We start from the raw sequence: 26,191 nt of genomic DNA on the forward strand, positions 1-26,191 counted from the left end.
TGGCCAACTAGCTTTTCCTTTAACATTTATTGGCGCGAATGGACTGCTGAGTCTCCACGAGCTCTCCATGAAAAAAAGAAGAAGAGATCTTTCTTGCTCTATTTCCAGTTCTTGCCTTCCTCTCTGTCCCTGCAACTTTTGGTGTACATTTTCCCATGGAAGAAGTGGAACTTGCCTCCAATAGGCCTGCCGGCCAAAACCCAGCTCCTAAAATGGAAGAGCCATCCACTTCAAACAATAAGAAGAGTGTTTCATTCCTTGGCCTCTTTGCTGCTGCTGACAGAATTGACTATGTGTTGATGTTTTTTGGAAGTGTTGGGGCGTGCATCCATGGGGCTGCACTTCCTCTCTTTTTTGTTTTGTTCGGTCGTATGATTGATTCTTTGGGACATCTATCCAAGAATCCTCACAAATTGTCTTCGCGGGTGTCCCAGGTACATTGCAACTTTGGATCCTCATTTTGAATTCTTTTGTGAATTTCCTAGGCTTTAATGGTGATTGTTCCCATCATCAATCACCAGCAGATGGGTGTCATTTGGCGGGGCACCATATTTATGAAGAAAACGGAATGATTGAAGATAAATACACATTTGTGTGTGCATATATATGTATCTTTTTATAATTATCTTTAGGACTATGCCTCTTAAAAAGCCACACCTGTATCTAAACATATCTCTTTTTGCAGTATTCTCTGTACTTGATTTATCTCGGACTCATTGTTTTTGCATCAGCCTGGATAGGTATGTTTGACGATTTTAAGCCTAACCTGGTAGGCATTGTTTTCACTTTCATGTCATCTGCTTAGGTTTCTTCACCTTGTTGGGTATCAGCATCCTTGTTTACATGATGTTTTCAGGAGTCGCACTCTGGATGCAAACTGGAGAGAGGCAGACTGCTCGTTTGAGAGTGAAGTATCTTCAGTCAGTTCTAAAGAAGGATATCAATTTTTTTGACATTGAAGCCAGAGACACAAATATTATTTACCACATTTCCAGTGATGCTATACTAGTGCAAGATGCAATAGGTGACAAGGTACATCACTATCACCAAACAAATGGTGCTTGTGTTTGATGTTATGTTGAAAAATATTTCACTAGGGTCCTGTCCTGAAATGAATACTATTTTCTTGTATCTTAATGCAGACAGGCCATGTTTTGCGCTACCTTTCTCAGTTCATTGTTGGATTTGCCATTGGATTTACATCGGTATGGCAGCTTTCACTTCTCACCTTGGCTGTTGTTCCATTAATAGCTTTCGCAGGGGGAGCTTATACTATTATCATGTCTACCTTATCAGAAAAAGGTGAGGCTGCTTATGCTGAAGCTGGAAAGGTTGCAGATGAGGTAAACACTTGCCTTAAAAACATCTGATGTATTTCTTCTCCTGCTGAATGTGGATTTTAACATAGTACCTGTTTTCAAACAACATGCCTGAAGTATATCTGCATAGACTTGAATGTTTAGCTCCTTACAACTTAGCTGAGATTATTACAAACACTTTGAGCTGATTCTCTTGTATTCTGGCTTTAACATACTTCTCTCTTTTCCTCTCCCCTTTTGCTTGAATCAGGTTATTTCGCAGGTTCGCACAGTGTACTCATTTGTAGGAGAGGACAAAGCAGTTGAAACATACTCTAACTCACTTAATAAAGCCCTTAGACTGGGGAAGAATAGCGGGTTTGCAAAAGGAGTTGGTGTAGGCTTCACATATGGACTTTTATTTTGTGCGTGGGCATTACTTCTTTGGTATGCCAGCATACTTGTCAGGCATGGGGACACAAATGGAGGGAAGGCTTTCACAACAATTATCAATGTCATCTTCAGTGGATTGTAAGTCCACTTTGAAAGATGTTTGGGGGCCTCATAACTGATTAACTATATTTGTCCTGATTAAAAACAGACTTGTTTTCTTTGTAGTGCTCTAGGGCAAGCTGCTCCAAACCTAGCTGCCATTGCTAAAGGCCGTGCAGCTGCTGCCAATATCATAAGCATGATTGAAACAGATTCAAAATCTTCTGACACATCAGATACTGGAGTAGTGTTGCCAGAAATAGCTGGTCAAATTGACTTTTGTGAGGTCTGTTTCGCTTATCCTTCACGGCCCAGTTTGGTTTTCAATGAGTTGAGCTTTTCAATTAGCGCCGGGAAGACCTTTGCAGTAGTTGGTCCAAGTGGCTCAGGAAAAAGCACTATCATTTCCATGGTTCAACGTTTCTATGAACCCACTTCAGGTTTGTAATACCACCCTGGCAGAGTATTTCTTTGTAGTGTCCAAATTATGATTTGACGCCTATCAATTAGCTGAATTTTGAATGAAAATTACTTAAATTCTGAAATTTTACAAGGTAAAATACTGTTGGATGGACATGATCTTAAGAGTCTGGAGTTAAAATGGTTGAGGGAACAGATGGGATTGGTTAGCCAAGAACCAGCATTATTCGCCACGACCATAGCTAGCAATATTCTGTTTGGTAAAAAACATGCAGACATGGGTCAAATCATACAAGCTGCCGAAGCTGCAAATGCACATTCTTTCATTCAAGAATTGCCCGATGGTTACAATACTCAAGTATGTACTATTGACAACCCTTGTTAATCGAATTGCCTATTGTCCATTGTTCATGTTGTTGAGCTAAATATGTTAAAAAAAAATCCTATAATGCAAATTTAGAGAACAAGCTTGCTACATGAATCACAACCTCATCATTTTTGCGTATATGTAATCCTTTTCTCAAGTTTGATGTTTGACAGTTGCTGAATTCAGGTTGGAGAGGGTGGAACTCAGCTTTCAGGAGGGCAAAAACAGAGAATTGCAATTGCAAGAGCAGTACTGAGAAACCCAAAGATATTACTTCTAGATGAGGCCACCAGTGCTCTTGATGCAAAATCAGAACTCATAGTTCAGCAGGCACTAGATAAAATCAAGTCAAACCGGACAACAATCATCGTTGCACACCGGCTATCCACTATACGAGATGTTGATACAATCATAGTGTTGAAGAATGGTCAGGTTGTTGAAAGTGGAACACACTTGGAATTGTTATCAAATAATGGTGAGTATGGTACTCTAGTGAGGTTGCAAGTATCAGAACAAGTAAAAGATTCTAGCACAATATCTCGCTCTCAAATTTCAAGGAATTCCAGCATTAGAGAACACCCTGCAAGTCCAAGGAATTCCAGCTTTCAAGAACTCCCCCATAGTCAGAACCATCAACAGGAATTGCAGCCAAGTGATCAGAACTTGTCCCCAACGAATCCCACTCCATCGATTTGGGAACTACTAAAACTAAATGCGCCCGAGTGGCCATATGCAGTACTTGGCTCAGTGGGTGCAGTTCTGGCTGGCATGGAAGCTCCTCTATTTGCCTTTGGAATCACTCATATCTTGACTGCATTTTACTCCCCTGATGCTTCTCAAATGAAACATGAAGTTCAACGGGTAGCTATTGTATTTGTTGGAGCTGCAATTGTTACAATTCCTATATATCTATTGCAACACTACTTCTATACATTGATGGGAGAGCGTCTCACCACTCGCGTTCGCTTGTCAATGTTCTCAGGTTCTCTCATCTACAATTATCCAAAATTATGAATATTCATGACTCTAGGATAACTTCCCAACTACAAACATGTTAGACATATAATCATTCATTCTGATAACCCCATGACTTTCTTCAACTGCAGCTATTCTTTCCAACGAAGTTGGCTGGTTTGATCTGGACGAGAATAATACGGGTACACTGACATCAATTTTAGCAGCAGATGCAACTTTGGTAAGAAGTGCTCTTGCTGACCGTCTATCAACAATTGTGCAGAACTTAGCACTCACTGTGACTGCATTCGTAATTGCCTTCATGTTAAGCTGGCGCATAGCATCTGTTGTCGTTGCCTCCCTCCCCCTACTTATTGGAGCTTCTATTACCGAGGTAAGTTTATGATATAAGTTGTTTTATTTTCTTAATTCGTTTATGTTACTAAATCCCGTGTACATTTGCTTTTCTTTATATCTACAGCAACTATTCCTCAAGGGATTGGGAGGAGACTACAGTCGTGCCTATTCTAGAGCAACTGGTGTGGCACGGGAAGCGATTGCCAATATACGCACTGTTGCTGCATTTGGTGCTGAAGACAGTATCTCAATGCAGTTTGCTTGTGAATTAAACCAACCAAAGAAGCAGGCATTTTTAAGAGGCCATATATCGGGTTTTGGCTATGCTATATCTCAGTTCTTTGCATATTGTTCCTATGCACTTGGCCTTTGGTATGCATCAATTCTAATAAAGCATAAAGATTCAAATTTTGGAGACATCATGAAAGCTTTCATGGTCCTGATAATCACTGCATTGGCAATAGCAGAAACACTTGCTCTTACACCTGACATTGTGAAAGGGTCACAAGCACTTGGATCAGTTTTCAGTATTATCCAAAGGAAAACAGCTATGGACCCTAATAACCCCACCTCAAAGACAGTAACTCATGTCCAAGGGAATATAGAATTCAGGAACGTGTGTTTCAAGTACCCAGCAAGGCCTGATATCACCATTTTTGAAGATTTGAACTTGCAAGTCTCATCAGGAAAGAGTGTTGCTATAGTTGGCCCAAGTGGATCAGGGAAGAGTACTGTGATTTCATTAGTAATGAGATTTTACGACCCCACTTTTGGCGCAGTTTTAATCGATGGATATGATATCAAACGTTTAAACTTGAGATCGTTAAGGCGGAAAATAGGTTTGGTTCAACAAGAGCCAGCATTGTTTTCTACTACAATTTATGACAACATCAAGTATGGGAAAAAGGAGGCATCAGAAATTGAGATAATGAAGGCAGCAAAAGCAGCAAGGGCTCATGAATTCATTAGTAGAATGCCTGAAGGTTACAGAACTCAAGTTGGTGAGAAGGGAGTGCAGTTATCAGGGGGCCAAAAACAGAGGGTGGCAATTGCTAGGGCAATGTTGAAAGACCCATCCATTCTTCTTTTGGATGAAGCAACAAGTGCATTAGACACAATATCTGAGAAGCTGGTTCAAGAGGCTCTCAACAAGCTCATGGAAGGGCGAACAACAATTCTGGTAGCTCACAGGTTGTCAACTATCCGTGATGCAGACAGTATTGCAGTGCTGCAAAACAGGAGGGTGATTGAGATTGGCAGCCATGAGCAACTCAGTAGTACACCAGGTAGTATCTATAGACAACTAGTCAGCCTACAAGAGGAAAAGAATGTACAAGTGCTTGATTGATTCATCTCCCATATCAGAAACTGTGCATAATCTTAAAAGCATGAAGTATATTAATGGGACACTCTGTGTTTCATTATAGAAAATGAGTACATGAATATTCTGTTCTCTCTAGGATTTTGTAAGATACAGTTGACGATACAATTATGATATATTTTGGGAGCTATAGGAATGGGATGCTAGAGTTTATGCAATTCCCTTAGAAGATAAGATGCACAAAACTTTGGACAAATACGTTTGTAAGGTTCTTATATGATTTTAGTTCTCATTAAAACACCTGTCCACTAGCAAGCATAAACTATTTTTATAATAGAGATTTACTTTATCTGCAATTTCTGTCATGAGAGATTATTTAACCGGTATTAAAGCTTAAAAACATTGAAAAAAAAGAAAAAAAAAAAAAAAAAAGGTAGGCTGAGAATCTTAATATAAACAGAGTAAAGCAGAGCATCATTATAGCGTAATATAAATGTCATTATATGATTAATGTTTTTAATAACCTAACTGGCATTCATTATTCCCTTGAAAATTTGGCCTTTAAATGATGCATTTGCTTCAAGTTTGGGCCCATTCAAACTTAATAGGCTAGTCAGGCCCATAAACGATCACACCGCCCAAAAGTATAAGAGAACCGATATCCAGTTACTTACAACTATTCGATACAACTTGGTTGATGTGGAATGCTCATAAATCATTGGATTAACCTTCATTATAAAAAGGCTCGTAAATCCAATAGTTTATAGATACTCCACATCAGCCCAATTATACTAAGAATTGTATAAGAGTTGAGTTTTCAGATTTACTCTATATTATATCCTACCATATATCTAATTTTACTCGTTTTATATAGTTATAAATTATAGGTATGTGATTGACTTAATCATTAATCTACAAATAACCAACCCATGGGGGAGAGGATCAGGATCCCTTATAATTGGTGTACGCAAACCCCTCTTTATGGTGGTAAAGGCATCGGAAACTTAATTATGTGGAGAACTCACATACTTTTTTCTTTCCTTGTGTTTTTGAAAGGAAGATAACTTCAATCGATTATCATATAAAATTGCATGTGACATTAATGGCCAAAATATAAACAAAAAGAGTAATATTATCATATATTCCATTTTCTTGATATTTTTGAGATTTTTTTTTTTTTTTTTTTAACAATGATTAATTCAAAAACTAATCGTTATCAAACAAGAATGATGTCAATTAAACATCGCTTTCTTTATCTCTCTTTTTCATCCTCCTTGCAATTTTTTTTTTTTATCGTTTCTATAGGACTGAGCCGAATGAAAATTGTCAGTGAAAGAAAGAATAAATAAAGGAATAAATAGGGGAGTGAAAGGTGGTCCCTTGATTTAAAGTATGATGATGAAATTAGAATAGGTAAGGTCCAGACGTCCCCAGTGGTGGGCCGGTGGCCCATTGTAGTCATCCATGACAGTTGTTTGTAAGGACGTGCCCGTGGAATTTTGGAATCTTCGCCGAAAATAGATAAAGAAGGTGGAAGGACGTACTTGTCACCTCGAGGATATTAAAAATTGGTTGGCGATTTGGTGAGACATGGCCCAAACCACGTGGAAGTGCTAAAACCTCTTCCCATGTGCATCTCCTATTTTCTGGCCTTTGCATTATTGTGTAATTGCTGGAATTTAATTACAATAATAAAAACTCTACAAATATTTAAACGAATATTAAGTACAATCAAAGCTAGTTTGTTTGTTTGTTTTTTTTTTTTTTTTTTTAACCCTCTTTGCCTTGCTTGAATAGAGCAGACAATTTTTTACACAATTTATAAATTTAACATAAACCTGTTAAATTAAAAAAATTGAATTAAAGAGTATATGATGTTTAATTAAATTGAATTAAAATACTCGCGACACAACTCAAAATCATGATGCGAACACAAATTGCCCCTCACAAATTAGGTTGCCGTCTTGTTTCCAAGTTTGTTTGCAAGTGTTATTGTTATTTGCATGGGGAAGACTTAATTAGAAACGTACAAATTGGCACGTCTATTTTGATTCAATAGATTTAGACAACAGAATAAATAGTAATAAAACAATGATGCTGGCCACGTTGGTCGGGGTCGCTTGCTACAAATGTTCCTCTTCTTCCCTTTTTCCCCCCTAATTCTAAAGTATTATTTTTTAGTATTTTTGCCATTATCTTCTTTGGTAAAGAATAAAAGGGTTAAATACTCCAAAACCCCCTGGGGTTTCACAACTTTATTTTTTCCCTCATGGGATTTCATTTTTATCACAGGAGGTCCCTGTGGTTTTGATAAGTGACCAAATTAGTCCATCCGTTAGTTGACCGTTAAACTGACACGTGGACTAATCAGACGTCGACACGTGGCACATATATTAATTTTTTTTTAATTAAAAAAAATGTTTTTTTTTTTAAAAAAAAAAATTAAAAAAATATTTTTAAAAAAAAAAGAAAAAAAAGAAAAATGGGACGAAACAGGGGTGGCTCGGCCACCCCCTTGGCAATTTGGGGGTGGCCTTTGGCCATGGGGGTGGCCAGGCCACCCCCATCTGGCCGGATGGGGGTGGCCGAGCCACCCCCTGGGCACCAGGGGGTGGCTCGGCCACCCCCTTGGGCTCCAAGGGGGTGGCCGAAACCAACCCCGGTACCCACTGGAGGTGGCTCGGCCACCCCCATGGAGCCTTGGGGGTGGCCGAAACCACCCCCATCCGGCCAGATGGGGGTGGCCTGGCCACCCCCATGGCCAAAGGCCACCCCCAAATTGCCAAGGGGGTGGCCGAGCCACCCCTGTTTCGTCCCATTTTTCTTTTTTTTTTTTTCTTTTTTTTTTTAAAAAACATTTTTTTAATTAAAAAAAATTAATATATGTGCCACATGTCGACGTTTGATTGGTCCACGTGTCAGTCCGTACAGTCAACTAACGGATGGACTAATTTGGTCACTTATCAAAACCACAGGGACCTCCTGTGATAAAAATGAAACCCTAGGGGAAAAAAAATAAAGTTGTGAAACCCCAGGGACTAATTTAGTATTTAACCCAGAATAAAAACATTTTATTTTTTATTTTTCTTAAAACCATGTTTCCATAAGAATAAAAGAATGTTTCTTCCAAAATTTTAAAATTACATTTTATCTTACAATTATTTTACAATGTTGATGCATCGAGTAATTTTAGAAGTCTATTTTGTGTCACTCTTGTGTCTCTAAAAAAATGAGGTGACTTTTAAAATCACCATTTGATCAAAATCCAATAGTGATCAATCATAAGGCTAATGGTGATTTTAAAAGACACATTATCCTTAGAAAATCACAAGAGTGATACAAGAAGGACTTGTAGCATTACTCTCATATTGTATTAGCTATAACCAACTTTTAGATCAATTATTGTTAATAAAAAAAATATCTAAGAACCAGTTAAGACTGATATATCAACGTTGTGAGATAATCGTAAAATAAAAATGTAATTTTTTGTTTTAATTAAATAAATATGTATATGGAACTTAAATATCCTACCCCACATCTTTTAACACATAAGAGTAATACTATAGGACTATATTTTATGAAACAACTCTTAATTTTTATTTATTTATTAATAAGGACTAATTAAAAAGCTAATTTGAACCGACACATAATTAGTCAACACAAACCTTAACTTACAAGGATCATGTTGTAATTATAAATAGCGTTTTAACGTTCAAATCGAATGTAACGTCACATGCAGCGCAACTTGCAGAGCAGTTTATTGTTGGAGTTGCGGTTTATTTAAGGATGGATATATAATTTGACTATGAAGCCTGCAGGCTTTCATTGCACCCACGTTTCTCGAAAGCAATTGCCTAATAGTAATAACCCCGTGAAGAGTGTAGTAAAATTATGCACTTATTCATTATTGATGTAGATTTTTTACTACATTTTCTTTTTTACAAATTAACGTGACAAATCATGTGACAACCACATCAAATCTCACCCTACGTCAATTAGGTCACCCCCTAAATGAACCATGGGAGGTTATCATTAAACTCATGACCAAGCTATGGGTTTGTGTGGGAGATGTCATGCAAACCATCCGTTGGAGGAAGAAAGAAAACAAAATTGTTAGCGTTGTTGGTGCGGTGCAAAGTCAGCAGCGGAGAAGGCGGGATCGAGGGGCAAACATGGTAAGTATAATTTTTTAGTAACGTGTAATAAAATATGTAATTCTCTAAGCATTTTATTTTTTCTTTGTTAGATATTGTGAATTGTTAATAATGGGAACCGGAGTTTTCTGTAATCTTATTCAGCTTTGTCATTTACGGCAGTGTAGCCTAATTTGCTCTAGCAATAGGATTCCCGATTCCTCGCGGGCAAAAAGTAATTAAATTTGGTTTACGATAAATCAAAACAACCTAGTTGCATTTGCTAGCTTGGAGGGACTCTATTGTAGCCATCCATGATGCTTCTTTTTCCTTCTTCTTTATGAAAGCTCCAACTTTATAAGGAGAAAAAGCAAAAGACTAATCTTTAAGCCCGACTTAATGATACCCTTTGTTAATGTTTTTTTAAGAGTGCTTTTATTTTATTTTATTTTAAAAAAAATATTATGACAAGACATCAAAGTGGAAATAATTTTTAAGTATTTTGTGTTTTTTTTTTTTTAAATTTCTTTTAATATTTTTTATTTTGAAAAAAAAAAAAAAAAAAAAGAAAGAAAGAAAGAGATTGAATAACTCATATTACTAGGCTTTTTTAGAAGAAAAAGAAAAGAAGAAGGCATAACCGTAAAGATCATACGGTACCGTACAGAGTTTTTTTTTTTTTATTATATATTACCAGCAATATTAGAAAAATTAATAATCAAACCCCCGATAAATCTTATATTAATTAAACATTATCTAAATCGGTGTAATTAACATTTTGTCTTCTATTTCATTAAAGTGAGTGTTTACTGCTCATCTCGCTTAGAAAAAAGAGTGTTTAATGCTTGCTTAATGCTCAATCAAATAACTTTTACAAAGGCATCAATATAATTGACTTTGGATGCATCTCATACTACTTTTCTTTTTTAGATCATATAAGAATCTTCTTGCTGACAAATTTTGCATAAATATATTACTATGTAAAGAAAACATAATAAAATGCATGAAAGATTTATGTGAAGGAGAGTCTTGAATGATCAAGCCTGCAAATAAACTTCCAAAACTATCTCCAAAAAAGATTGTCCACAAGATCAAATATTTATAAATTATCATTTATTTTTCTTCTTTAATTACGAGTATAATTACTAACAGTGCTTTTGACACGCAGTTTTACATACCAAAAGTGTGATTTTAAACCAAATCGAATAAAATGTGTCGTTGAAAAGTGCTTTTTTAAAAAAATTGTAGTTTCAAATTGTAGGCAATACAATGGGTTTTTTTTTTTAAATGCAAAATTTTAAAGCATAAATTGCGATTTTAAAGGCCATACTCTACGATTTTATTATACACTTTTCAAATCACAGTTTTTAAAATCACATGTTTTAAAATCACAAATCCAAACAAACCTAAGCTCTGAAAAAAGAAAAAGAAAATGAACAATTTAGATTTGAAGAAATTTGTTCAATTTAGTATATTAAATTAATATATGCTATTAAAGTTTACCTGTAATATCAAGACTCAAGAGGATTAATCGAGCATATAATTTTTACAAACATTACGATATCAATTAAATAGACACGATCGAAGGAATTTTTGTTAATCTAGTTTTTTGAGAAAACTTTATAACTAAAGAGGTTGGATATTTTCTTTTATATTATAAAGTTTTTTAAATTTTAAATATAAAAGGAGGGAAAGAAAGAAAAAAGTAGTTTTTAATTTGTATTAGGCCGTGATAAGGAGGATCTGTAAGTAAGAAATAAGCTGGCAAAAGGTTGGCTAGGTCAGCGAGCGCTTCAAACAGCAATTTGTTTCCTTCCCCGTCTCAAAGGTCAGGTCCCACTCTCATCCTCTCTCTTTCAATTCGTTTTCCCCATTCTCTCCCTCTCTCTCTCTCGCTCTCTCTCCCTCTCTTGCTCCGAGAGCAATTAGGGTTAAAACTACGCTCCGAATTTCAATTCCTAGCGAATCTTCTAGGATTTGTTTGTTCTTCGCAAGAGATGCAGTTTTCTTGGTGATCTCTTAGACTGAGACTCGAGGAGGGAGGACCAGGCATTGTGAGAAGGTAGGGTGTGGAGATCCGGTGGAAATGAGCGCGTCCAGGTTCATCAAGTGCGTCACCGTCGGTGACGGTGCTGTCGGCAAAACCTGCATGCTGATATCCTACACCAGCAATACCTTCCCTACGGTGAGTCCCCGTTTCGTAATTTATGCTTTCATTTTGGTAATTTTCGTTTCGATTTCAGGGAAATATGACTTTTCTTTTTGTGTTCTCAAGTTCTTTGGTGGATCTTTCTCCAAGAATTAGCTCCCTTTCGCACGCTTCATTTCGATTTCTTTGGAAAAGGGAAAGAAAAGTGTTTTCTTTGAAATCGAAGCATTTTTGTCTCTCTGATTTTTTTGGACTCTTTTGGACGCTCTGTTGCTTGCCATATAGCGAAGGTTAAAATGCTTAATAATTTTTTGCTTTTTTTTGGCTTTGGAATGTTAATAACTTATCAAAAAAAAAAAAAATGTTACAAGAATAATAGGTTTTCAGCTCATCGTGTTTGGATCAGCGCGATCTTTACATATTAATTATAACCTGCTAATTTTTCATACCTAAATCTTGATTTCAAAAATTCGCAATTAAATGCGTGAAGGTAACAATAATTAATCAATTTCTAATCTCGTTAGCAACATAGAAACATGCTATGCGTACACGCTCTGGATACACCAAAGACAACCTTTTTAGAAATTTAATTCAACAAGTTACTTCATTTATGTGCGATTCAGATGGCTAGGAGTTTATAACTTGTTACGTCAATAGGATGATATATCTGTCCTTGATTCTTCAGGACACTCTAGGCTGAGTGGTAGATTAGATTTCTTGGTTTTGTGTGATAGGGAATATTTATTACCTTACTCCTTTTTTTCTTTTTGCTGTGAGATTATTTATTTTTGAATTTATCGCTCGTTATCTGCTTTCTGTTAATGTACTTGAAATTTTAAGTTATTGATTGTTTGACTATCTTGTTTGTTCATTTGTCATCAATTACAGGACTATGTGCCTACTGTTTTCGACAATTTCAGTGCTAATGTGGTTGTGGATGGAAGCACTGTCAACCTAGGGTTATGGGATACTGCTGGTAATTATATAACCATCCATTTGAGATTTCCTAGATTTGCTCTTCGGTTTTTTTTCCCCCTCCCTCTTTTAGAGGTTTTGATTAGTGATCTCTTGGACAGGTCAGGAGGATTACAATAGATTAAGACCCTTGAGCTATCGAGGTGCAGATGTCTTTATACTTGCTTTCTCTCTCATAAGCAAGGCCAGCTATGAAAATGTTGCAAAAAAGGTTTAAATTCTGGAATAAAATTCTTCTTTTTTTTTTTCCCTCCCATTTCTTTAGGAAATGTGTTATTGTCTATCTAGGATGTCTGCATTTGTGTGAGCTGATAAATTGTTTGCTGTTTTACTTTCTGTTTCAGTGGATTCCTGAATTGAGGCACTATGCACCTGGCGTTCCAATTATTCTTGTTGGAACAAAGCTCGGTAGGATTTATTCTCTTCCCTTCTTGTTACTTGCATTGGTGTGTTCTTCTTGATTTATTTATGCTTGTAATCAGCTTTGTGTTTGTGGAATGTGGATGGTAACTTGGTTGGGTACTCAAGGACCAGTTGCATTTTAATAGTGGCAATGGGTATTAAATGTCCAGTTTTCAATATTCCAATCCTAGATTTTTTGGGTTTTCGCACGAGGTCAAAGCCCTGATTAGATAATAAGGTAGTTTCTTGCCTAGGTGTTAGACTTGGCTAGATTGGTCTGTGTGCTTGGTCTGTGTGCTGCTTCTCTTTTCTGTTGCTTTCCATAAATAATTGCGGCTTCTTGTATAAAGCTTTAGTTTAGCGGTGATCTTTGTTACTGGAATGCTTCACTTTTCTTATAGATTTTCCCCAGCTAGTTGAATTGCTTGGTTATTCTCTGCTGCTGGTAATAGAAGTTATTTTTACTTAGTGTTTGTTACCCTTCATGTTTTTCTTGTTTACTAGGTTTATCTAGCATGATTCTCTACAGCATGGATTGACTAGTGAGTCATGTCAAGAAGCTAGCACGGTTCTTTGTTTCTATGACTTTATGTTAGTGAGGCTCATTTTATTTTTGTGGCGGTTATGATTGCATTTATTTGTTTGGAAAACTCAGATGAGTCATCTTTTGAACATTACAAACCTCATTCTGTTATCAAATTGAAGATCCTTTAGACTGTAAGGAACTGTTAGCGGTAGCAAATACCTGGGTCCTCTGGATGAATCAGAAATGATGGGGTACTATGTTCATATGGTTATGGGCCTTCAGTGACAAAGACTGCCCCCATAATAGGGAATAGGTATGGATGCTGGTGGAGGAAAAGGAAAGGGGCCTAGGGATATTAGAGTTGGGGTGCAGGAGGTGGGCTAGGAAAGTGAGGGATTGAAAAAACCATTGACATAGGTGAGAGGTTATTTGACTTATTTCTGCTGAGGAGATAAGAGTACAGAAGAAATGGAGTACCAGCTTCCAGCTAAGGAGGTTGTGGCACTCAAATGCTACCTTGTTTAATTTCCTTCTGAAATGATTCATTCCTCCTTGATACTCTAAGCTCTGTGGATTCCTGATCCTTGCAAATGTCTCCAACTTTTGCCCTCGGGAGTTATGATTAACTAGGCTTGACGGCTGTAATGATACTATAAGTAGCTTGAATGGTTATTCATTTTTGTTTGGATATTTATTTTCTTGTTCCATGTTCCATGTTCTTGTTATTTGGTGATGACGTTTCTTTTGGGGAAGACATCTTTTTTGCGTGTATTTACTTGAATATAAATGCTTCTGGTTATTCAAATTATGTTCAAAAACTCTCTGATTTAAGCTTCTGTGTCAACTCATAATCTGAAGTTTGTCTTCTCAGTGCTATTTAAGTTTTGTTTACCGTATTCATAAAAGATAGACTTGTTTTCTTATTAGTTCCATTTATCTGCAGATCTTCGGGATGATAAGCAGTTTTTTATAGACCATCCGGGTGCAGTGCCCATTACTACTGCTCAGGTAAAGTTGATTGCACCCTGTATATTTCTATTTTCTTACCCTAGACCTCTGCTTTATCTCAATGTGTGGTTTGACTTTTGGTTTTCGCTGAAGGGAGAAGAACTTAGGAAATTGATTGGAGCTCCTGCCTATATTGAGTGTAGTTCAAAAACCCAGCAGGTATGTATTCTCTGTTCATTTTTTCATGCTTATTTGTGGAATCATATTTACGCCCCTCTTATTGATTGGTCTCATGTCTTCTTTTAATTGCAGAATGTTAAGGCAGTTTTTGACGCAGCCATTAAGGTGGTGCTCCAGCCACCAAAGCAAAAGAAGAAGAAGAGGAAGGCACAAAAGGGTTGTTCCATATTGTGATGTAGGAGGGATTCTATTTGACATAGGAGACAAATGACCCACCAGCCTCTCTCACTTATATCTGCCAGTCTTATCTGTCTGTCTGTCTGTCTTTTCCTATTCCATGTCCTCTGTAAGGAAGCAGTAAGCTGTGGTGTATAGTCTTGACCGACATGCTAGGGATCTTCGTGAAAAGCATGAGATTATTTATTAGTTTCTGGCTTTACCTGTTTTCATGATCTGTAACTGATTGCTAGTATTCTTGTTGACCCATGTACCCGTGTCTGTGTTTAAAACCCGTCTCCTGCATTAACCAGATGCGAGGAAGATCCCTAATATGAAAGAACTGCTTCGTGGATGAACTTTGATATATCATCATCATGTGTTCCTAGTCTATTCTGATTACTGTGTGGTACTGCAAAGTTTCCAGCTTTATATGCTTTATTATGTTGGCAGATAAAGTGATCACACAAATGAGGTACTTGAGTTCGTAAGGAGTTATTTATTTCATTGTCAAATATTAGATTTTACAGACTTAATTTTGTATATGTTGATAGATAATAAATATATATTATCACGTTATTTAAACATTTAAATTTTAACCATAAAATGGCTTGAAGCTGTGGGAACCTTCAAACGAGTTTGATTATATATTAATTGGGCGCAATATATACTGGGTGGTGGGTTAGGTATGTGGACGTTAAATAATGATGGCCACGTTTTACATTCCAATGATGAAGTATAAAACCTCCCTCAAAAGTTTGGCGTGTTGGCCTTCATTAGTATAATAAAGCCAGGGGAAAATATATTTTTGGTCCATGTTTATCTCTGTACCAAATTTTTTAATGTGGTATCGAAACTACCTTGAAGGTACCTACTATCAACTGTTTGGCAATATGTTTGAGTTATCAATTATGTCATGTATCAATTGATCATTAGTTATGACATGAATTTGTTCGTGCATTTTGCGAAGTACAATGACAATTGTAAGCTATGCTTGGGAAGGATTTATTGTCTATTGTTGACTTTTGTGGTAGAATTAACAAGGGGCTTGAAATGCGGTAATTTATCTTGCGATAAATGTCAGCAATTCGAGTTTACTTATCTCCAACTTATAAACAAACATGTTTATTGCGACGTACTTTGTGAGGACGATTCCTTATATATATTACATAAAAGAAGAAGAAGTCCAAATAGATAAATAAGATCCCAAATATTGAGAGTTTGAACTTGAAACTAGTGTTAACAAATTAACAAGATCGGCCACTTTTGTCAAACAACCAACAACAGGGATCATTTTAGAGACTTTTAAAATCTCATGGACCTTAGGGATATTACAAAAGCAAATCCCTGGAACCACAAATGTAATTTTCCCTATCATATAAAGTAGACAAGAACCAAAAATAGGAAACAAAGGGCAGGCACGCCCGATTATCTTGTTCAATGAGCCCAATATGGACTGGCCCTTCTTTATATAGACCGGTAGCCCTACTAACTACTAACAGAACCCATTCAGCTGGGCTCACTAACCAACTAACAGAACCCAGCTATTGTATGGACCCGTTAGACCCATTACATTATTACATGGATCCTATTAGCTGTCTGAATAGTTTTTTTCTTTTTATTTTTTTTTTGTGAGTAGCTGTCTGAAATTTTGTTTGTAGGCACGTAACAGAAAATGAGACCTACGTGTCTGAAACATATGGGCCCTACAATTTCTATTTAAATTTCTAAAAATTCGGGTAAAAATTCAATCCGTTTTAAAGAGAAAGTGATGCGTGATCTTATTTTGACAACGCCTTTTGTTTTGTTTTGTATTGTTTTTTTTTTAAAAAAAAAATTAAAAATTAAAAATAAAAAAAGCACTCACTAAAATATCACAAGGATGTTCGCGACTTCTGTAGATGCGAGCCGGTCAGCCAACGAAACAAATTAGCCATAAGCGCAGCTGAATCACTTACCTTTCCAAAGTATTACCAAACGTTCAACTCTCGACGTTCTTCTAGCTGGTTGGCTTAACTCGTACGGTCCAACGCAGTTACAGAAGAACAGAGCGAAGACGATGATGTTGGACGGCATGGAGGACGAAGACAAATGGCTCGCCGAAGGGATCGCCGGCATTCAACACAACGCCTTTTACATGCACCGCGCTCTGGTACACCTCAAACTCTCCCATTCGAACTCTAATCTTTCCTGGAAATCCGATCCTATCCTAACCTTGGAAAAATTTCTACCATCTCAGGACGCGAACAATCTCCGAGAAGTCCTCAAGTACTCTGCTCAGATGCTGTCGGAGCTCCGAACCTCGAAGCTTTCTCCTCACAAATACTACGAACTCTGTAATTGCCTTTTCTTTTTATTTTTTTAATTTCGATTCACCAATCGATTTGTTTGTGCTGCTCAATTACTCGGAATAATTGCAATTTGGATTTGGTTTTGTGAGATATGCGAGCGTTCGATGAATTGAAGAAGCTGGAGATGTTCTTCAAAGACGAAAGCAGGCACGGGGTTTCGGTCGTTGATCTTTATGAACTTGTTCAGCATGCTGGCAACATTTTGCCTAGACTGTAAGATTTTCAGTTGATTAGAGAAAACAATTTTCAATTTTCAATATGCATGATTGTATATTGACTTCAAATTTATAGTGTGCCTATACTCTGGAGCTTAAAGTTGATGCAAGTAAAAGGAAGTAGGAGGTGATATATTGTTCACTTTAGGTTGAAAGGATCTCTACTTCTTCGTGAGGAGGGAAAAAAAAATGGACTGAGAAATTTCTTGTTTAGCAAAGAACTTCAATCTAGGGACAACTTTACCATTGTAAACCTAGGATGAAAGGTTAACAAAATGTTAGCATCAGTATTATAGACTAAAATCAGAAATTATTATGGTGTGTTGGAAACAGAACGAGGGTTTAATAGTTCCTACGAGACAGTTTTTATCTAAATTTTTTATTTACTTTTAGTTCTTTCATTCTTTACAGTGTGTATATAGCTTGTTTAAAATACTCTTATGTTTTGCTGTAATTGTACAAGTGAGTCATGCATTTTAACCTTTTGGCTGTGCAATCACAGATCCGTTCTAGTTTGTGCAGTTGTCCTCTTTCAGATGGGCTTATCCATATTTGATTATTTTCAGATATCAAATTATTTTGTCAGTGCATGTGAAGTACCTTTTGTTGATTTACCAGGTATCTCCTATGTACGGTAGGATCTGTGTACATTAAATCTAAGGAGGCTCCTGCTAAAGATGTCCTTAAAGATCTTGTGGAAATGTGTCTTGGTGTTCAACATCCAATACGTGGGCTATTTTTAAGAAGTTATCTTGCTCAAGTCAGTAGAGATAAGTTACCTGATATTGGTTCAGAATATGAGGGGTAAGTTGGTTGCTTGATTAGGTATCTTTCCCTTTTTGAAACGAAGTTGTCCATTTCAGTAGTCGATTGCTTAGTTGTATGTTTTTGTTGATCAATGTTTTAATATGTTCAGTATTCAAGGGTTCTTGCATAAAAAGATCCTACCATATGAATTCCCTTCATTATGGCATAGGTTGGTCTCCAAATTTTTTTTTTCCCTTTCAGATTACTCCAATCATCCTGTCATTTTGATTATAACGAACAGTCATAAGAAGCATTTTATAGTTTAAATCTCCTTGCCCCACTATACCTTTGTATGTGTTGCTAAGTCTCATATTAAAGATTTCCAATTGACAAAATTGAACTTAGATTTGAATTTGGTATAAGATTAATGCAATCAATAGTCTTAAGAGTAATTTTACAATGTCTATATGTTCAATTTTTATAACATGTATGATGCTTGCAAGCCACATGGGACCACTTTAAATGTGCCAAAGTAATCCAATGTTTATGCTGTAATGTCATGCTCTTATGTTATCTTCGGAGATGATAAGTGTCTTATGAACACCAACTTACTTATAGCTTAACTGAAGATTCAACTGTGCCAACTATCTTTCTGCAGTGATGCTGACACTGTCATGGATGCTGTAGAATTTGTGCTTCAGAATTTCACCGAGATGAATAAACTTTGGGTACGACTGCAACTTCAGGTTCGTTGGACATCTATGAACTCTTTTCTGCTTCCTGCTTGGACATGCATGGCACCAAAGTACTTGCTTGCCATAGAGTTAAAAACGAGTCATGAGGGCATGATTTTTGGCCATGCAGATGTTATGGTGCTTGTGAATCATTCATACTCTTTGGCGATCCTGAGTTGAGGCCTTCAATTGGGCTTTCTGGTCTGCAGGGACCTGGTCGGTTAAGAGAGAAGCTGGAAAAGGAAAGGAGTGAGCTCCGTGATCTGGTAATACCTGAAACTGCCACCAGAAGAAATAGTGTTTTACAGATTTTGATAAGAGTAACAGTCCTATGCTTCTTATTTTTCTTACTAGGTGGGGAAAAACCTCCACGTTCTCAGTCAGATAGAGGGTGTGGACCTTGAAATGTACAAAGATACCGTTCTTCCCAGAGTCTTAGAGCAGGTCTGTTAGTCTAGTTCTCTTCTCAGGAATTTCTTTTGAAATTTATTATTCTATTTTTCAATTTTCCGCTTCAGAATCCCTCTCTGATCAACTTTCAAAATTGCATCGAAATCGGCTTGTGCAGATTGTCAACTGCAAAGATGAGCTTGCTCAATATTATCTGATGGATTGCATAATTCAGGTCTTTCCTGATGAGTACCACTTGCAGACCCTTGAGACATTATTGAGTGCTTGCCCCCAGCTTCAGGTTGGTAACATGACCTCTTGGATATTATTTCCAGTTTCAGGTTTGCATAGAGAAAACATTTCAATAATTCCAAACGGAACACATCCTACACCCCATAGGCTAGCTAGTTGCCATGCTGCCCATGTGATAAATGCCCTTAGGCCTAGGAGGAGTATTCAATGCCAGTTAGCCGCCTAAAATGCCCAAGCTGCATCACAATATGGCAAAAAGCTGAATCACCCTGGGTTACCAAATATCCTGCAAGTAACTTCAACTTTTTAAAAGCTCAAACACCCTTGGAATTGCGCCATCAAACTGGGCCTCAACTGAGAAGTAGTCTATAATTGCATGCTGTCGCTATCTAGTGACTTAGTCATGATCCAAGGTTTTTTTATAGACCGATGAACTTTTAAGAATTTTCTCCTTATAGGATGGACATACATGCTAGATGTGAGAAGCATATGCATGCCTGCACGTTTGCAGAATACATAGGGCAGGGATCTTTGGATCTTGATTATCGAGCTTTTCAGTGTCTTTCTTTTCTTTTTGTATCTAATTAAAGCAATAATCTCACTTCTAAAAAAAAAATTAAATCAATAATCTCAATAGAGGTAGCCTACTGCCTTTTTTTTTTTTTTTTACACTTTTCTTTTTTCCCTCCCTTAATCACTGGTTTACATGGTTTTTTATTCACAGCCAACAGTTGACATCAAGACAGTGTTATCTCAATTAATGGACAGATTATCAAATTATGCTGTTTCAAGTACAGATGTGAGTCATCTATATGCTGTCTTTGTGATTCATGCTTTCCCATTTTCTTGATCATGGTTTTCTTCTGTCAGGTATTACCTGAATTTCTTCAAGTAGAAGCTTTTGCAAAATTGAGCAGTGCTATTGGGAGGGTAAGCTGTCTATTGCCCTAAGATTGTAATTTACTTTGACTGGTATACATATTTGGAAGATTTCTACAAGCTCAACCATTCTGTTGAAGAAGTTGAGTTCCAAAAGATTAAACGGTAGACCTCTAGGTGCTGCCTTCTTGAAGTTTTGATACAAATTTAAGAATATTGTAGCGAGATGTAATCCCATGTAGTGACTATTTTGTGAAAGACTAAAAGAATCTATTTTAAATGGGACAGAGTTTTCCTCCAAACTAGGTTAGAGGAATTTCCTCCAACCTATTATATAAAAATGACATGTCACTTTTCATGTGAGAAATACATGTTTTTTAAATAGCATGTGAGAAGCACATGTTTTTTGAATAAAATTTATTCTAACTTTGTCCTTGTAATTAAAAAAAGCATGTGCTTCTCACATGTGGAGAACACGTCATTTTTATAGAATAGGTTGGAAGAAAACTGTCCTTTTAAATGATCATACATTATTTTTGATCTTCTTTCGGAAGGTCAACTGAAGGGTGCGGGTAAAACAGCATGGGGCAAAACTCCATTAGATGTAAGTTGCACTGCCCTCAGATTTCATGTTCAGTGTACTGTTTGTCAATGTAAATGGAAGATGCCATTCATGCAGAGAAAGCATTTTGTTCAAATCCAGAAAGGAATGATCTCAAACAATTTAACGAGGTTTCTGATATAATCTAATTCCAAATTGTCAAGTATATGCCTTAGACTTCCAATTCAAGCATGTGCGCCATTGGATATATTAGAAATGGAGACGCAGAAGTTAGCTCTGCAGATGACAAGAAGGAGAACATGGATGGTGAAATCCGATAAGGGGCTTTCGCCTTTTTCATAAAATCCCAATCCAGAGTATTCAAATTTGAAGGGAAAAAGAGAGCCTTATTTTTTGCTCAACTGATTTCACATGTTAGGCATGCAAATGCATTGATTATGCCCTTTTTTAATAGCAGCATTTTGCTTCATTTATTTCCATGCTATCCATGTTTTTCTCTGCTAGTAATATGTTTAACTAAATGTGGAATTGTGCTCTATATATGTTGTTCAACTACAATGCAATGGCAGGTGATAGAAGCACAGGTTGACATGCCTATTGTTGGAGCCATAAGTTTATATGTCTCTCTTCTTACGTTTACTCTCCGCGTTCATCCTGATCGGCTTGACTATGTGGATCAAGTACTGGTATGTTTCTTGGAACTTGTTTATAATACTCATTTGACACCTATAAGTTTCACCTAACTATTGGCACGGATGGTAAATTCTTTGAGCTTCCATATCAAATGGATTTTATCAGACAGGTTTACACTTACATTGATAGCATTTTTTTTTTTTTTTTTTTTTTCAGGGAGCATGTGTTAAGAAGCTTTCTGGAAAACCAAAGCTCGAAGACAATAGAGCAAAAAAACAAGTTGTCGCACTACTGAGTGCTCCATTGGATAAATACAATGATATTGTCATGGCCCTGATGCTTTCTAATTATCCCCGTGTGATGGACCACCTTGATAATGAAACAAATAAAGTTATGGCCATTGTTATTATTCAAAGCATCATGAAAAATAACACTTGCATCTCTACTGCTGATCAGGTAGGTGTCTTCTTTGGTTGTGTTATAATCTCAAATTTTCTTTTTGAAGAGTGGTTAATATGCACTTTGTAGGTTGAGGTGTTGTTCGAATTAATTAAAGGGCTCATGAAAGACTTGGATGGAACTGCTGTAGATGAGGTGCATATAAATCTTCTTCTTCCTCTTTTTCTTTTTATTTTTTTATTTTTTTTATTTTTTATTTTTTTTATCAGCATTTTCATCTAATAAGATAAATATTTGAGTATTAAGAATTTTCTTGGTAGCCTGCTATCAACACCACATGATTTTTTTTCTTCCTTTTTCTTTTTTGATAGTGAATCTGTAATGTTCTAGTTATAAACATATACAACTTTTCTTGTTGCATGTCTCTCTTCTTGGTTTATTCCTGCCATATTACCAACAGCTTGATGAGGAGGATTTTAAGGAAGAACAAAACTCTGTTGCTCGTCTCCTTCACATGCTTTATAATGATGACCCAGAGGAAATGTTAAAGGTAAGTAATTGATGTCTTGAAAGTTTTCTGCGTCATCACTGTTTCTTTTGATGCTAATGTTACTTGAATCTCCTTAGATCAATAAAATCTTGTAAAATACATTTTCTGCTCGTTTCAACTTATACTCTTCTTGCTCATTGAATTGATACGTTTATGAGCTGAAAAAAGTCGAGAGATAAAGAAGCTAAGGTCAGCTTGTTGTGTACTAATGGAGCACACAAAATTGTAGGATTTTGACTGTCGATCAATGTATACGCAATCCTTGTAAAATGTAAAAATCGAAACATTGGTGCCACAACAAATTAATATTTTTTAAGATATTTTAAAGCCTCAAGAATCAGAACCTTCAAGTGATTTTTGCACACACCCCCCCCCCCCCCCCCTGTTTTTGTACAATGTTAATGCGCGTATTTATCTTTTCTGGGTGTGTATTCATCCAGTAATAGTGTTAGGCATAGTTGTGGTCTATGATTCAAGGACACATTTTATGAAATTTTGGGGTGTTCAACTCTTTTGATGGTGGTAGGACTGTAGTGTGAACCCGTATCTGACATTTCTGTGTCAAAATACAATACTTGTCTCTATTTCTGCAAGTCTTAGGTTCTGGTTAGCTTCTTTTTTTTCCCCATATTTATGACTTACAGAGTCATCTTCTGATATTGTTGTTTACTGACCTTCAGATCATATGTACCATGAAGAAGAATATAATGGATGGAGGATCAAAACGCCTGCCTTTTACTGTTCCTCCTCTTATATTTTCTGCACTCAGGGTATGCTTCTTAACTGATTGTAGCAGACAATTGTTTCACTTGATACAAATATACAAATCTCTATATGAGATACACACGAGTAAAGAATCACATGTTTCTGGTTTGCAGTTGATTAGGCGATTGCAAGGTCAGGATGGGGATGTAGCTGGAGAGGAAGTGCCTGCAACGCCAAAAAGGATTTTTCAGATCTTAAATCAGGTTACTTTTGACAAATGAGATTTAATAGAACTTCTGTGGAAGACATGTCAGTTGCAGACTATTGACAATAATGACAATACAAGTGTCTCTAGATTGAGTGATGCTACATACACTCCCACTCTCACACTCTCAAATGCACACTCCTTGACATGGCTCTAAAAGTCACCATTGGATCTAAAAGTCAACAGTAATTCATCCAATATCTAATGGTGATTACGTCAAGGTGTGTGCATTTGGGAGTGTGTGTAGTAGTACTCCTCCAACAAGCAACGGCTTTCGCGCTAGCGCTCGGCCATTGACCTGCGATATGACAATAATGATTGCTTTGTTTCAGACTATTGAAGCTCTTTCAACTGTTCCAACTCCTGAACTGGCATTAAGGTTATACCTGCAATGTGCTGAGGTATGTAATGACTGTGTGATAGTGCAGATAAAAGGATTTGAAAATGATTTTGGTTTTATTCTTTAATATTTGTAGGAAAGCATTTTCTGCTTTCAAGCTTAGCTGTAAAGGCATCATCAATCCCATTATTATGCATGAAATGTTACAATGGCATTCTGCCATTACCATACTAGTTAGTTACACTTCGTTAAACAGAGTTACTATGCATCATCTCTTGATCATATTTTCCTTTGATAAAGAAAGGCTTACATGTCATGTTGAATAACTCTAGCTGGGAACTAACTGGCATTAAGGTTATACCTGCAATGTGCTGAGGTATGTAATGACTGTGTGATAGTGCAGATAAAAGGATCAGAAAATGATTTTGGTTTTATTATTTAATATTTGTAGGAAAGCATTTTCTGCTTTCAAGCTTAGCTGTAAAGGCATCATCATTCCCATTATTATGCATGAAATGTTACAATGGCATTCTGCCATTACCATACTAGTTAGTTACACTTCGTTAAACAGAGTTACTATGCATTATCTCTTGATCATATTTTCCTTTGATAAAGAAAGCCTTACATGTCATGTAGAATAACTCTAGCTGGGAACTAACTGTTTGTTTCTCAACTTTTTTGTTTTTGTTCCTTGACAATCAGGCTGCTAATGACTGTGATCTTGAGCCTGTTGCTTATGAATTTTTCACTCAGGCATTTGTGTTATATGAAGAAGAAGTTGCGGTAATTGTCCAGGAATTTGTTTCTTGTGATTGAGTTTCATTGTAGATTACTGACAAGAAGTGGCCTGTAGTCTTCAAATGTTTGAATGAAGAAACTTGCAGTATCTCACATTTAGCCTTTCCTTATTTGTTCTATTCACACAAATATGTACCTTGCTTTTTAGGACTCCAAGGCCCAGGTGACTGCAATACATCTAATAATTGGGACTCTTCAGAGAATGAATGTATTTGGTGTTGAAAATAGAGATACTTTAACACACAAGGCCACGGGGGTAATGATTGCGTGCATTTCTATCTGATTATTATGCTCTTGTAACCCCTTTCTGCCAAAACTCATAATAATGTTTTTCTTTCATTCAGTATTCAGCAAAGCTTCTAAAGAAACCAGATCAGTGCAGAGCAGTTTATGCATGTTCGCATCTTTTTTGGGTTGATGATCAGGATGGCATTAAGGACGGAGAAAGGTACACTTCAGTCAATATATTAAATCAAACTAGTTGCCTGGTTTCATTCATCTTCATGCGTCGGCTTGTACCATTTTTTCGCATTAAATTCTCTGGTTGTTAGGTATTCTCTGCTTGGTGTGGTAATCCTGAGTTTACCTGAATTACCAGAAATTTTGGAAGGGGGAATAACTACAAGTGCTATTTCTATTGGCAGGGTCCTGCTTTGCTTAAAGCGTGCCTTGAGGATTGCAAGTGCTGCTCAACAGATGTCCAATGTTACACGGGGTACCAGTGGGCCAGTTACACTCTATGTTGAAATACTGAACAAGTCAGTAGTTTGGAGCCTGTACCAAATTTTTACTTTTTTATACACTTAAGTAAATAGCTTTTATATGTGCTGTAATTACTTTTATGGATCATGGGTGAATTTGCATCAGGTACCTCTATTTTTTTGAGAAGGGAAACCCCCAAATCACAAGCGCCGCAATCCAAGGTCTGCTAGAATTAATCACAACCGAGATGCAAAGCGACTCCACAGCCCCCAATACTGTATCAGATGCTTTCTTTGCAAGCACACAGCGGTACATTCAGTTCCAGAAACAGAAAGGTGGTGTAATGAGTGAAAAATATGATTATGTGAAGGTTTGAGTTTCTAGTATGTGTCAAGTTATACTACCGAAATGTCTGGGCAAGCAGCCACTTGTGTGAAAAGTGATGGGGTTGAGAGGAAGTTGATGATGGGGAGAGGTGAGCAGCGAGCCCAATTGTGTGAAAATTCTTTGCACCCTTGACGGGGAACTCATTTATAGTTTTTTTTTTTTTTTTTGACCTTTCGCTTGTTATTCTTTTTGTCAAATATTTGTTTTTATTCAATTTTTGGTTGGTTTGATGATAGAACTACAATTTTACAAGAGCTCTGTCAGAAAATGGACAAAAATTGTATGAAATTGGACTGAAGATCAATTTGCTACGGAGATCTTACCACAAGGGGCTATTAAGGTAACTTTTATATCCCCCATATACATGGATTTGATATATGCCTAAACCTCAGGAATTAGTTTGGTAATTATTCCTTAAATCAAATTAAATTGTTAAATGCCGAGAGCACCACACAACATGAATGTGGTGGGTATTTGACATGTGTCCACGCCCACGGGTCACGCTTAACAAGTAGGAAGCAAACATGGAACCACTGATCTACTT

General features: G+C 36.7%; 3 protein-coding genes across 5 annotated transcripts; all 3 read left to right on the forward strand.

The window, feature by feature from the left end:
• Positions 1-94: 94 nt before the first annotated feature.
• On the forward strand, positions 95-5,565 carry LOC132189665 (ABC transporter B family member 13). Its single transcript, XM_059604427.2, has 10 exons — positions 95-434; positions 686-740; positions 857-1,032; positions 1,143-1,343; positions 1,570-1,829; positions 1,917-2,230; positions 2,345-2,568; positions 2,764-3,559; positions 3,684-3,925; positions 4,013-5,565. The coding sequence occupies exons 1-10, from the start codon at positions 156-158 to the stop codon at positions 5,234-5,236; spliced, it is 3,771 nt and encodes a 1,256-aa protein (XP_059460410.2). The 5' UTR covers positions 95-155; the 3' UTR covers positions 5,237-5,565.
• A 5,587-nt stretch (positions 5,566-11,152) lies between these two features.
• On the forward strand, positions 11,153-15,110 carry ROP2 (RHO-related protein from plants 2). 2 transcript variants are annotated; one of them, XM_059603941.2, is made up of 7 exons: positions 11,160-11,527; positions 12,380-12,467; positions 12,568-12,677; positions 12,811-12,874; positions 14,338-14,402; positions 14,496-14,561; positions 14,655-15,110. In XM_059603941.2, the coding sequence occupies exons 1-7, from the start codon at positions 11,429-11,431 to the stop codon at positions 14,754-14,756; spliced, it is 594 nt and encodes a 197-aa protein (XP_059459924.1). In that variant the 5' UTR covers positions 11,160-11,428; the 3' UTR covers positions 14,757-15,110. The 2 variants fall into 2 exon arrangements, with proteins under 2 accessions (XP_059459923.1, XP_059459924.1); XM_059603940.2 differs by having other exon boundaries at positions 11,153-11,527; positions 14,338-14,561.
• Positions 15,111-16,650: 1,540 nt separating this feature from the next.
• LOC132189221 (vacuolar protein sorting-associated protein 35B) lies at positions 16,651-25,992 on the forward strand. 2 transcript variants are annotated; one of them, XM_088510407.1, is made up of 23 exons: positions 16,651-16,890; positions 16,978-17,074; positions 17,179-17,302; positions 17,923-18,108; positions 18,221-18,280; positions 18,710-18,797; positions 18,995-19,051; positions 19,140-19,229; positions 19,354-19,476; positions 20,152-20,226; positions 20,298-20,357; positions 21,438-21,554; positions 21,718-21,957; positions 22,030-22,095; positions 22,361-22,450; positions 23,131-23,220; positions 23,329-23,418; positions 23,753-23,821; positions 24,463-24,543; positions 24,707-24,814; positions 24,903-25,006; positions 25,203-25,316; positions 25,426-25,992. In XM_088510407.1, exons 1-23 carry the CDS (start codon positions 16,798-16,800, stop codon positions 25,634-25,636), a joined length of 2,433 nt encoding a protein of 810 aa, XP_088366533.1. In that variant the 5' UTR covers positions 16,651-16,797; the 3' UTR covers positions 25,637-25,992. The 2 variants fall into 2 exon arrangements, with proteins under 2 accessions (XP_088366533.1, XP_088366534.1); XM_088510408.1 differs by lacking the exon at positions 18,221-18,280 and having other exon boundaries at positions 25,426-25,991.
• Positions 25,993-26,191: the final 199 nt, after the last annotated feature.

Source organism: Corylus avellana, chromosome 9, assembly GCF_965113065.1.
Source record: "Corylus avellana chromosome 9, dhCorAvel1.hap1.2, whole genome shotgun sequence".
Classification (NCBI taxonomy): domain Eukaryota; kingdom Viridiplantae; phylum Streptophyta; class Magnoliopsida; order Fagales; family Betulaceae; genus Corylus; species Corylus avellana.

Bases quoted from the DNA above. Each gene is read 5' to 3' on its own strand.
- LOC132189665 (XM_059604427.2), top strand. From the start codon at position 156: ATGGAAGAAGTGGAACTTGCCTCCAATAGGCCTGCCGGCCAAAACCCA. The intron at 741-856 runs GTATGTTTGACG...TGATGTTTTCAG, and splicing joins TTTTGCATCAGCCTGGATAG to GAGTCGCACTCTGGATGCAA. The intron at 1,344-1,569 runs GTAAACACTTGC...TGCTTGAATCAG, and splicing joins CTGGAAAGGTTGCAGATGAG to GTTATTTCGCAGGTTCGCAC.
- ROP2 (XM_059603940.2), top strand. From the start codon at position 11,429: ATGAGCGCGTCCAGGTTCATCAAGTGCGTCACCGTCGGTGACGGTGCT. The intron at 11,528-12,379 runs GTGAGTCCCCGT...CATCAATTACAG, and splicing joins CCAGCAATACCTTCCCTACG to GACTATGTGCCTACTGTTTT. The intron at 12,678-12,810 runs GTTTAAATTCTG...TTTCTGTTTCAG, and splicing joins ATGAAAATGTTGCAAAAAAG to TGGATTCCTGAATTGAGGCA.
- LOC132189221 (XM_088510407.1), top strand. From the start codon at position 16,798: ATGATGTTGGACGGCATGGAGGACGAAGACAAATGGCTCGCCGAAGGG. The intron at 20,227-20,297 runs GTGAGTCATCTA...TTCTTCTGTCAG, and splicing joins ATGCTGTTTCAAGTACAGAT to GTATTACCTGAATTTCTTCA. The intron at 22,096-22,360 runs GTGCATATAAAT...TATTACCAACAG, and splicing joins ATGGAACTGCTGTAGATGAG to CTTGATGAGGAGGATTTTAA.